This window comes from Manacus candei, unplaced genomic scaffold (assembly GCF_025592945.1).
Source record: "Manacus candei isolate 608988 ecotype Guabito, Panama unplaced genomic scaffold, ASM2559294v1 h1tg000014l, whole genome shotgun sequence".
NCBI lineage: Eukaryota > Metazoa > Chordata > Aves > Passeriformes > Pipridae > Manacus > Manacus candei.
The window spans coordinates 63,818,443-63,830,579 of NW_026138062.1; the positions used below are offsets into that span (position 1 = coordinate 63,818,443).

A 12,137-nucleotide genomic window follows, 5' to 3' on the forward strand; every position below is an offset into this window, starting at 1 on the left:
ACGGGAGACGCCGCCGCCGCCATCTTGCTTAAGGGAGACGGGGTGGGCACCAGCGGGAGTGGAGGGTGGAGATCCAGGGAATGCAGCAGCTTGGGTTAATGACATCGGTTTCAGGGCTAACGTGCGGCTGAGGCGGTGCAGAGAGAGATTCTTCCTAAACGGAGTTATATGGGGTTGGGGTGAGCTGTCTTCCAACCCCCCAACCTCTGGAGGGCAGCCTCGGGATTGCAGCTGCCGCCGGTTCCCACCTGCGCCCACAGCCCTGTTTCGCTTTGCTACTGCCTGACTTTTCCTCTCCCACTGGGGTGGGCTCGAGCCCGGGGAGCAGCCAGGACCCCCTCCTGGGCCCCTCCGGCCTCTCCCGTGGGAAGGGGAAGCCTTGGTGGGGTACTGGCGGCGGCGGGGATCGAACCCGCTGCTTGTCCGCCTCGCACACTGCCCGCCCCTGCGGTCCGACACCGTGTTCGAACCTGCCTTGTACCGTGTTCTCTCTTACACCATGTTCATGCCCTCCTTACAGCATGTTATTTCTTACACCACGTTCTCATACCTTTTGACTCTTCAGGTACAACAGGGTCTGCCACCTCACCGCTCAACCACCGCCCTCTCTCCCCCGCCGTCTCCACACGGGCACCCCCCTGGGATGTTGGAAAGTAGATGCTGCTGCGTGAAGCTTTCAAACATATTTTCTCAACTCAGGCACGGGTTGTTTTCTGCTATATGTGTTGCCTGCAAATGTGTGCAGGAATGTGTATGTTGTCCTCATTTTCTTATACTGTTAACAGGATAAACATTGCCATATAGCAATAAAGCACTGGTGAATAATGTAATGTCAATCGTAATGTAAATTTCATTCTGTGTCTCTTTTTCTTGCTTTAAATCCTTTATCCTTATCATGCTCTGTGCTTCCCTTGATCGCCTCAGAGGTAATGCCTGAGAAGTGACCAGAGGGTGGGCTTGGAGCCACCCTCAATCCTAGATGCAGCACCTGGAGCTGCAGCCACAATTGCGTTGTAAATCCAAGTCCAAAACACGGCTGCCAGCTGCCAGCTAAAAGGCACCACAGCCCGGCCCCTTGTTCCCTCTCCAGCCATCAGGAATCACACAGTCAGTGTCATGAGGCGCAGGCTGGGAATCCTTGTCACTCAGCCTTTTCCCCGAGCTGACCGTCGGTGAGACTGACTGAGTACGTGGGGGACTGCTGAGACTGTGATTTCAGAAAAACTAGTGTTGTGTTCTGTTAAAGACCAAGCTGCTGGAGGTGGAGTGTCTCAGCACAGCAGTTGCTCAGTCTGATACCTGTGATAACCAGCTATCAGACAGGCTGCTCAATTTTGAAAATAGAGACACATCAGTGTATGCACTTCTACAGAGCAAGAGTTGGTTTTTTTCAGTCCAATAGTACAATTCTTCATGGACAACTACTTTCTTTTCAATTCATAAGGTTTTGGACACATATTTTAGTATTTCTGGCAATGCCAGAGTCAATTAATATCCTTTTTTTTTTTGTCTCCTTCATGCTATAAGTACCAGTTGAGCCTGGCACCAAAAACTGTTAGCACTGTTAAATTAATAATTAATTCTTAAGCACTGAAAGAACTGAAATTCCTTGGACAAGTTCCTTTCTTGTGAAAGAAACATAACAGAAAAAAAATGTGACTAGTATTGTCCATTAAAATACATAAATAATTTGTGAAAGATCTTAAACACACAACCACTATAAATATCTTCCTCACTGTCTCAAATGGTGAGAGAGTGTGTACTAGTGACTGGGAGAGTCAGGACATACGTTCCAATTCCGGCTTTGGCTGTTAGTTGCAGACCACCTTCAGAACAAAAGTGTTTATTAAATATTTAAAATTAGGGGTAGTATTAAAGCAAATTTTTATATTTAAAAAAACCAAAAAAACCATACACATCATAATACAGAGCCAATGGCAGTAGCAAATTAAATGCAATAAGCATTTTCATATGTACAGTACCTATTAAACACTTGTATGCATTCATACCGACATGCATGTAGAATTTGCACTCCACTTGTAATCTTCCAGTATCATTCCCCAATATTAAAAGTATTTCAAACCATTTTAATTTTGTTGATTAATTCTTTATGGCATGGATTTAACACAGCATTTTTCTTTTAATTTGGATTATTCCAAACTACAGACTATTACTAGTATTCTTTGATGTTGATGAAATACTATCCAATTATACAACGAGGCAACATGAATCATGTGCAAAATAGAGTTTAGGGGTCTTAAAGCATCTTATAATGTCAGTAGAAGTTTTTACATTTATGGATTTTATCACCACATATCAATTCTGTCGTAAATTACTGCTTTATGCACATTCATTTATTGTATTTATATTGCTGCTTTCTAACAGAATATTCACTCTAGCAGTCTACATCCTGGACAGTTTTCTAGCTAAAAAAACCCAAAAGACACATACCTGGACACAGATACCTTCCTACGTATGTGTGTGTCTGTTATAAAAAATAATTCTTTTATTGCTGAGCAAAAATACATAGTAGCTTGTACTGGATCTAATGGGAGAAAATACAGCTGCTCTGACAGTCTGCAAAAGGAAGAGAGTAATTCCAATGGTAAAGACCCACAGAGGATGCCCAGCTGGCAGCTCTCTCCAGCCGATCCACTGCACTGTGGCACAGCCTGAAATGGCAGCTTCCCAAATCGTCAGGCACAGATCCTTCACGGTAAGACAGTGACATAATCGGCGTCATCAATTTCTGTAAAGTATTAGATAAAAACAAAACAGGATGTTGTCATTGCAAGTGGCCCTTCTGAAAGGCCCCAGTAAGCAGGGTGGTCTGTGGCAGGGCGGGTGTCAGTAACTCAATTTTGTTTCTCACTATTCTCTCTGCTGTTGCAGGGTCAATGTTTAGGCCCCCTGTCCTGTGGACTGGGTTTGCCAGCAGCCCACACAGAGGCAAATCCTGCATTGCCTTTTCTGAGCCATGAAGCTCTGTTATAAACAGTTGTATCCGTGTGAGACCCCCTTCTTCCTGAGGAGCAGTGAAATGTTGGAAATCATTCATACTTGGTAAATCAGATCAATAGCCCAGATATCTGTGACTATCGCATAACACATCCTTTCTTCTTTAAATAAATACCCAGGAGAAAAGGTCTCATCCCAACCAAGGAAGGAGAGCCTGAAGAAACCCTTTCTCTCTTACACTTTGTTCAGATTTATTATGCTTTTTGAGAAGCCAGGGAAAAAGCAGAAATTGCACGCTTGGGACTCAAAACTCCACTATGGAAACTTACTGCTCTTCAGGCAGCCTCTCTCAGACAAGCTTTTCCTAGGCTAGAAAACAAAAGTTCAGAAATCTCCAACCACCAGGATCGTGACTCCAGTCCCTTGAGGTGTTCCACGGGTAGCACTGGAGCGCTCAGTCCCACATGTGCAGCAAAGCCAGCTGCTGGTGCAACATGAGGGACTGGGACAGGAAAATACAGTGCTTGCTTTGGGGAGCACTGCGGTGTGTTGTGAGGTGCCTGTGTTTCAGAGGGATCCATCATGACATTAACCTGAGCTCCCCTTGTGACCACGTAATAATGCAGTTCTGAGGAGAAAGTTTGGACTGCTGGATAAGTGAAATTTAAATTAAAATTGAATAACAACAATTCCAAAGTACTTGGATTATTTCTAATAGCCTCCATTTTCATGGACAACCACAAATATTTTGACAGTGAAATGAAAGGGTTTGTTTTCCTCCCTGTGAGTCCAGAACAGAGCATTGTGCATCTACTAGAAAAATCCTTGTTGCAGAACCAGACAATAAAATATGTATTACACCTGATACTTCCTAAAAACATATCCATGCTACTGCAGTATTTTCCATCTCCCCAGAGCAGCAACGGTAAGATACTATAAAAACGTTTTTAGAGCAAATGTGGCCTATCTGCCTTCTGATGCAGGTGACAAGGTGATGTTGAAGACATGGGAAATACCTCTCTGCTACTGTTTCCCTCAGTCTGTTGGGCTCAGGGAGCGCCAGGACTGTTGCAGGGCTGTTGTGTTCAAAAAACGCAGTAACTGCAACACAGAGAGGCTGCCCCACACCACTGCACTGAGCTATTGTTAGGCGTGAGATGTAAATCACACAGCAGATTGGAGACTTATAGGTTTTGTTTCCTTTACAGTAATGGTACTTAATGAAAGGATTTCCCTTGCTCACGTGTTCCCTGGCTTTGACTCTTGTCACAGTCAGAGGACACTGAACAGTTTCAGGGTTATTTTTCAGCCTGTGGCCTGATGGATGCTGCAGCTGAGCACAGCACAGCAGTAACATGAAGAGTGGCTTTCAGAGGTGTGTGAGGGGTACTGGCAAGTTACCAATAGCATGTCCAGTCATTCCTCCCAAAACAAGGCTGTTTGGATTGACATGGGGCTATAGAACATTCTAAAGTTTTATGAAAACCTGCACCTTTATTGCATCTATTTCCATAATTCTGTCATGTAGAAATATCATATCCCTGTCTTACACCTGAGACTCATGAGCACAAATTAGCAGAAGAAGATCAATGAGAGGCTGAACTCTCTGGTTCCAAATCTGTGATTCTGAGTACCAGGCTATATGCTTATTAATTAGTCATATTTTAATACAAATCACAATTAATTACAAGATGACTGGTTTTTTTCTTCTTTTTTTTTTCTTGCTCCCCTCCCCCCCCAGTCTCAGAAATAACTGAGTTAGTTTTTCATGTAAAAATAGCTTAGAACCTGGACAATGAAGGTAAAGGACAGCTTCAAGTCCCAGTGAAGTGCAAGGGCCTGCTGGCACCTCGGCAGAACCACATTGGGTAAAACTGGTTCTCAGCCTTCCCTAGCCTAGAAATGTCAACCCCCATGAGGGAGTGAGATGTGGGCAACATCATGATTCTGTATCTCTCACAATTTTAATTTTTTAATTTGTAGTGGATGAGGGTAAGTAGCTTAAGTAACCTCTAAGCTAAGAATAACCATTTTCAGTGAACATAAGAGAGAAGGGAGAACATCAAACTTCTGTCCACATGAGAGGACATTTAGCAACTATTTGCCACAAACCTGTCAAAGCTGTCATCTTAGAAAAACCCACAAAGGCAGAGCTAAATTTCTCACCGCTATAAACCTTGTCTATTCCTGAGTTGAACCTCTGGCTTCTTTGCGAGGCCTTCTGTTTCTTCACTGGGTAGCGGAGGTTTGTTATTAGTCCTTGATCTGGCTTTTCAAAAGCATATATCAGATCCTTTAATGTTCTGAAGATCCTCTCTGGAGCACCTTCAGAAGTCTGCAAGGAAAAGACAGCAAAGTTTGTTTGCAACTGTCCTTCCCATGGAGTCCCCTAAATGAAAGGAATTATAGGTTGCTTCTTCTTTACCAAGGACCTGTTCGTAAACAGGTTTGGTGACAGAATATTGTACTGTCCTTAAAACACTTGGGACACCTGTTTGGTAGCATTGATTTGGCACTGAGAGTAACCTCCCTCATCTTTTTTATTTTTCCCCCAAAAGAGCATACATTTATAATATTGGTGTAGATGTGGGCTGCAGCAACCCACAACAGCAGAGCACCAAAGAGAGACAGCATTACACACTCCCCACTGGTCTCAGAGCATAAGTTTAGGGATAACATATTTAGTTCTCACTTAAAATGTTGTATTTAAATAACTATGTAACAAACAGGAGCCAAACTTTTACAAAATGTCAGCACTGTCAAGTATAGGACATGTGCAGTGGTGGCAGATGTGTCTGAGGATCCGTACAAAAGCCCCCAGCTTTCAGTATCAGGCAGGGGTTTATTGTCTGTCCAGCTTTGTAACTTGCCTTGGAGACTCCTGAGGCTAAAAATGGAGAATGGTACTCCTTAGGGGAGCAACAATGTTCTCACAGCCTGCTTTTGAAGTGTGGGTTCATACAACAAGACCGAACTGCTTCCATGGCACAGCCCCACAGGAATTTGTACTCAGACTTTACAGTGCTGGTGACTTCAGGGCCAGACAGTGAGCACATCAATCAGCTCTAATCACAGCAAGCATCCTCATTAAAAGTGAACGGGGCTGTGGATTCACTTAATTCACCATCTAACAAAGAAACGTGTCTTTATTTTCTTTGGTTTTCCGCATCCTTTATCTTTCATTCAGCCCTGTATGGACTTTGTGCCACTGTCTCTGTGTACAAGATCTGGCTGGGATGGAGTTAACACTCTTTGTAGAAGCCTGGATAGTGCTGTGTTTTGAAAGTGTGACTAAAACTGTGGATAACACACCCATGTTTTGGCTGTTGCTGAACAGTGCTCATGCAGCCTTCAGATTGTTCTTTTTTTCACATTTTGCTTCCCTAGTGAGTAACTTGAGGGCGTGCAACATGCTGGGAGGGGACACAGAAGGACAGCAGATCTGAATGTGCCAAAGGGCTATCCTATCCCACGCCATGCCATGCCAGGCCATCCCATCCCACACTGTGATCAGCAATAAAAGCTCAGGGAAAGTGAAGAAGTTTGTGTTATGGCATTTGTCTTCTCATGTAAACATTGTGTTTACATGATGTTTTCTAGGAGGTGGCCGCCTCCTGATGGGAAGGGGTGACTAAATTCCATCTTTGCTTTGCTTGCATGCACAACTTTGCTTTACCTATTTAAATGGCCCAGGAGTTTCCTCACTTTTGATCTTCATGTTCTCTTCCCCCCACCTCCCCTGTTAGGCAGGGCAAGGAATGAGCAGCTGTGGGGGTGCTTAGCTGCTGATGGGGACAAACTACCACACTCTAGAAAGCTCGTGGTTGAATCTGGCCTTTAAAAACCCCCAAACAGTCTCTCCTCCACCATCAGTATATTATTTCAGTCTAGTTTAGTAAGCCCAAACAATCTGACTTAAAATTTTGAAGAACAAAACTGTTCTTTCACATTCTTGGCAAAACCTTGTAAAGAAAAGTGGGTTTGAAAAAACTAAAAGTGTCTGAGTTATTACCTGCTGGTAGGAATGACAGCAAACCCCGCTACCATGGCTATAGTCCAAAACATACTATTTTTTTAAACAAACCATTCTTCTTCATGGCAAATTGCATCTTTCATACATTAGTGGAAAACCACTAATAAGCAATAAATTACCAGCCTGTGAGAGCTTGGCATGTTTTTTATGAAGTGATTTCCTCGTTCCACTTAAATGCTACTTAATTGTTGGCAGTCCTTTTGGCTGTCTTACTACATGCAGGGTAGGGAGCCAGCTTTATAGGCGTCCTCTCACATTGCCTGGGGGTTTGATTGATGCAGTAGTCTGCTCTTACACTTTTCTTGAATAAGCAGCATTATCTGCTGCTTCATCACTTCAGGTGCCTCACAATCACACAGAATTATAGATCCTCTAAATGAAAAAGATCATTGCAGTATTCCAGATCCCTATGAGATGCTGTGTGTGATGGCAGAGCTTTCAAGTAGAAAGAGCTAATTAGGAACAGGAGCAAGTAACAAAAATGATAGATTTTTCTTCAGTGATATCAAAAAGAAATGGTCAAATTAGAAAGCAACTGGTTAATAAATAATAGATCTGCTTAGATTATAAGGAAGTTCTACAAAAACAGTAGCTACTTTTGAGCTCATATGTAATAATAAATATAACATCAAAAAGACAAGAAATGAGTAGAGAAGAAAGCAAACTTGTAAATATTTTCTATGGTATTGTGTTTATGTATTTTTTTTAAATCTATGATCTATGATAGATCAAATTATCATACACTAAAATGATCATTGATCAACTATGATCTTTTAATCTATGATTTTTAAAATTTAAGATCTTTAGTGCAATCTCTAGGTATATAATGAGAGTTACTCACCTGTATTCTAAAATATCCTTGGTGCTCCCTGAAGATACGGTAAGTGTAGACGAGGTTTTCAAAGCTGTGAAAAACATAGTTGTATACATAATACACCACATTTGTAACTAAGTGCAAGACTAGAGATATCTTCAAACAGGAGATAGTATTACAGATATGAGAAGTTGTGCAGTAAAATTCAATGAGACAGAGGCAGAAAAGCAAAGCAGAAGATTGCAAAAAAACAGAGATTGCACAATGAGTGAAGGTTTAATATCTTGAAATACAAGATTACTCTAACTAGGAGTTTCCAAGAATTTATGAACTAAACCTAACACACAGACCTTTTATAAGCATAATTTGATTCCACAGACATCATCTCCTCTTATCTGTCTTCTTATCCTGCTCTAGTGTGATATCTCCCTGAACTTCATTTTGATATTCTATCACAAGAAAGCTGTTGAATTCTTGGAGAGATGTTAGTAGAAAACGGCCTCCAGTCACCAGGACCCAGAAAATTACTGCATTGCTCCTACTTCTAAGAAAATTGTTCTTCCTTTATATTTCCCAGGTTTTTAATTACTGTTATTTTTAATAACATGCAGGTGTTTGAACACTAAGGCTACTGATGTCTTTGGATGTAATTTGTCAGCAGAAATTAAAGCTTTATCAAGTACTGCGGTGGCAGCAACTCAAGAGGTGAACTCAAGATCGTGACTGTGATGAAAAAAGGCAGCAGAGTTGCAAAAAGATGTACACCACAAATAAGTGAGAGGGTTGGGGAGCGGGGAGCAGTGTCTGAAAACAAGTTCTTTTAACTGGTATGCGTGTTCATCGAAAGAACTTTAGCTGTGGCTAAGTGAATTGAGCTGTCTTGAGTGGGAGAATCTTAGGGTGAAAACCTGTATCAGGGGACTTGCACATAAATAAAGAGTTACCCTGAAATAAACTGCTTTGTTTTGCAAAAAGAGTTACTCTGGACTGAGATCAGGAGAAGGCTTCCAGTTATAATAGATTTATTTTAATTCAAAGAGTGGTATCACAAGGATGCATGTTTTCTTCTTGATATACCTGTGGAAATCCACATGTTCCTTGCTTAAGAGTACTTTATGAATGTAAGTGCTCATTTTTTGAACAAAGACAGAGAAGTGAGAAAAAAATACCAGAAACTGGTAATTTTTGTAACTCATTTTTTACCGATCATCTAAATTTTAAAAGGTTACTGCCTGGATATTATTTAGCTACTGTACCTTTTATTAAATAAACATGAAACTACCATTAGAAAGGAAACTTCTGTTTCCACATTAACTACTAAATGCTTATCAAGAGCTGGTAATAGATTACAAATTAATATTACCTGGCCTAGGCACAGGGGAGATCCAGTGGCAGAAAATCAAGGTGAGAGGATAATGATGTTGAATCATAAGGAAAGCAGTAGCAAGTGCAGTAGATCTTGACTGAGGCACTGTCAGAGACCTGGGACAGTTTTGGATGAAAATGACAGTGTGCTGTGGAGGAAGATGTATCAGCAGAGCTGTGCACCATGATTTGTTAGAGAAGAGATGCTTTTGAATTGGTTCACACCATTCTGACTCCCAGATTCTCCATGGAAGTCCACTCCTCCCCATATCCCAATAATAGAGGACAAAAAAAGGTTGGTTGTTTGCAAGTGGATCAGGATCTCTGCCCAGGGATCAGCTAATTTGAGAAAGGTGCATCAGTTTGTGCATCAACCATGTCAGGTGCTAAGCAAAGTTTCAAGATGCAATTCTAATCCAGAAGTTGTCTTGAAACAGCACTGAGAGTTTCAGTGTTGATCTCCCCCAGTTTTAGGTCTGCTTTCCTCTGACTATTGAACTGCCAGGAAGTCCAGTCTCTGAGGCAATTCTCAGCCAACACACTGTTACCATCCCACGTGCTATCTGAAGATAGGCCTTGCTTTTACCTGTTACACCACTGCTGCCACTCCTTCAGTTTAACTATTGCATTTATTAATGTATGAGTTACAGTCAAATGCACTAAACACTAATGTTCTCTTAGTTTTTAACACTAAAAACCCACAGAGGCAAGCTGGAAGTCACATGGTTTTTTGCACGCCTGCCTAGATATCACACTGTGACAGACCAAAGCATGTCTGCAAGATATCACAAGTTAAATCTACCTTGCCCTTAACAAAAAAAAAAAGCAGACAAAAAAAGCCCAACCCAAACAAAGCAAAAAAACCCAAAAGGGACATTTGTCCCTTTTGTACCTTCTGACAGGGTACGCAAGCCCATTCCCTCCCACACTCCTTGTCCTCCCCTCACCCCCTACATTGTCTCATTCCACACCACAGTGAAAGCAGGTTCCCATAGCTCCCTCCCTGAGGGCTCTGTTTGTCCCCCACTTGCTATTTCCCTTCTCCTTTTTCTGTCCTTGCGCAGACCTCCTCTCTTCTATCTACCAACCCTATAGTACTACGTTTTTCTCTCCCTTTTTCTCCCTTCTCCTTCGATTTGTTTCATAAGAAATGCATTTTTAGTCATTGATAAAACATTTTCTTGTATTTTTGAATTAATTAGATGTGCTGTTAAAAATTTTTGATGTCACACTCAAACACATCCTCATGGAAAGTGTAAAACCTCACAGGTTCAAGCAAGGAAAGACCTAGATTCTAATTTATAAACTTTAATACATTAGGAACAGATCAATTATATACGAGAAGTGTAAAACAACCTTCTTGACAGGGAAATAAAAGTGCTATTCCCTACAGGAGAAGAAAATAATAAAATTTTAATTGTAGTAATTAAAGTTAAGGACTAGAAGTAGCAATTTTTTATGCCCATCTTGTCCGTGGATTTGTCATATGAATTCAAACAGGAGTTTGTAACTTTCTGTCTCAGCTTATATTCTTATTTCAGGTAAAATTCCTTTGAAACACAAGGGTAATCTTTCATCAGGGAGAAATTCTACAAAGAAGGAAGTGTTTTGTAGCACACCATGAGACTTTTCAGTCTCTCAACAGTGCTAAAATGCTGTTTGCTCATCATTACAGAGGCAGTTACTTTGAGTAAGGTTCTTAACATGTTTTGGCAGGCTAAGCTATTTTCTTTGGGCTCCCCTTAATGTCTGCAGAGAGAGACCAGCACCAACAGATTACAGTTCATTTATTGTCTGTTACATAAAATATTTTTTGCAAATTCCATCCTCTATCCACTTACTATAAAGGAAGCCTAAGATAACCAGCACTACTTGAATGCATAGACACACTCCCTTGGGGTCTGTTAGAGAAGAACCATTAGAGTTAGAGAAGATGAATGTTGCCTTTGGATCCATCTGAAAACTCGCTAAAAAATCAGTATTAGAGTACTTACAAAATACACAGACACAAGGCTCCTTCCACGCTCTCGCTCTCTCGTACTAAATAGCTACCATTCTTTCTCTTCTTGGCCAGCAGTTCTTCACAAGTTCTTCTTGTTATCTTTCCATGAAAAAATGGCAACTCCATGGACAAAAGAAAACAAGGTATCTTGCCTTTCAAAGCAATTCCAGAGGAAGTCAGAAGCCTGGCATTAAAAGAAGACTTATTCCAAGAGCAGCTGCCTGCAGAGAACTGAAACTGGAGGCACTAAGTACACACACGAGTTCATCTGTGTTGTTCACTGACCAGTCCAATGTGAGGCTGGTTAGCAGCTGCTGCTCACAGCTAATAAATGCAGTGAAGGCAGGAAAGGGTTGGTCTACATTGGTTGCCATCCACATCAAAAAGGTATATAACTGTTGAGTTATATACCACACCTCTAAGTTATGGAATAACTAAGTTGACACCAGAGTATGGTTATCTTTTTAAGTTAACTTTTTATGTTTAAAGTGGCTCAAAGCCCTGCAAATAGGGTCGTATGCTACAGGAATAAGTCAGGACTGTATAGAGAAGGAGAAAATTATCTAAAGAAACTCTTGACTTTTTTATTCAGAATTAATTGGTGAATTTGAGAAGAGAAAATGAGTGTTTGTGATGTTCTAATCAGCCTCAGTCATGAAGCCATAGAAAGTTCCAGAAGAGACTTGGCAATTCTCTGTTCATGCAGAGGTTTAAACAAATTTCATCAAAATAAGCTGTAGAACTACACAAGGTGTTTAATAGAGAAACAGTGTGAGGTGGAGGGTTTCTCCCTGGCTGGCTTCTTGACACCAGGCTGGGAAAAACAACCTGTGAAAAAAACAAGGTAAATTCTGCCCAAACACTGTAAGCAGGAGTACCCATGTTGTACATGCAGCTATTACTTTCATGTTTCTTACTCTGACAACTTTATACACACAAAAATCTGATATTAACATTAGTGTATT

At 41.2% G+C, this 12,137-nt stretch overlaps 1 protein-coding gene across 1 annotated transcript; it reads right to left on the reverse strand.

The window, feature by feature from the left end:
- Positions 1-1,703: 1,703 nt before the first annotated feature.
- SH2D1B (SH2 domain containing 1B) lies at positions 1,704-11,313 on the reverse strand. The gene is made up of 4 exons (XM_051778955.1): positions 11,165-11,313; positions 7,833-7,896; positions 5,125-5,293; positions 1,704-2,749 (listed from the first exon to the last, which is right to left on the reverse strand). Exons 1-4 carry the CDS (start codon positions 11,296-11,298, stop codon positions 2,712-2,714), a joined length of 405 nt encoding a protein of 134 aa, XP_051634915.1. The 5' UTR covers positions 11,299-11,313; the 3' UTR covers positions 1,704-2,711.
- Positions 11,314-12,137: the final 824 nt, after the last annotated feature.

What these genes read in the sequence shown, in the direction of transcription:
- SH2D1B (XM_051778955.1), bottom strand. Translation starts at nt 11,298, where the DNA reads ATGGAGTTGCCATTTTTTCATGGAAAGATAACAAGAAGAACTTGTGAA. An exon ending in GCCTTGTGTCTGTGTATTTT is followed by an intron (nt 7,897 to 11,164) that starts GTAAGTACTCTA and finishes TGTTTTTCACAG; the next exon opens with CTTTGAAAACCTCGTCTACA. An exon ending in AAGGATATTTTAGAATACAG is followed by an intron (nt 5,294 to 7,832) that starts GTGAGTAACTCT and finishes TTTTCCTTGCAG; the next exon opens with ACTTCTGAAGGTGCTCCAGA.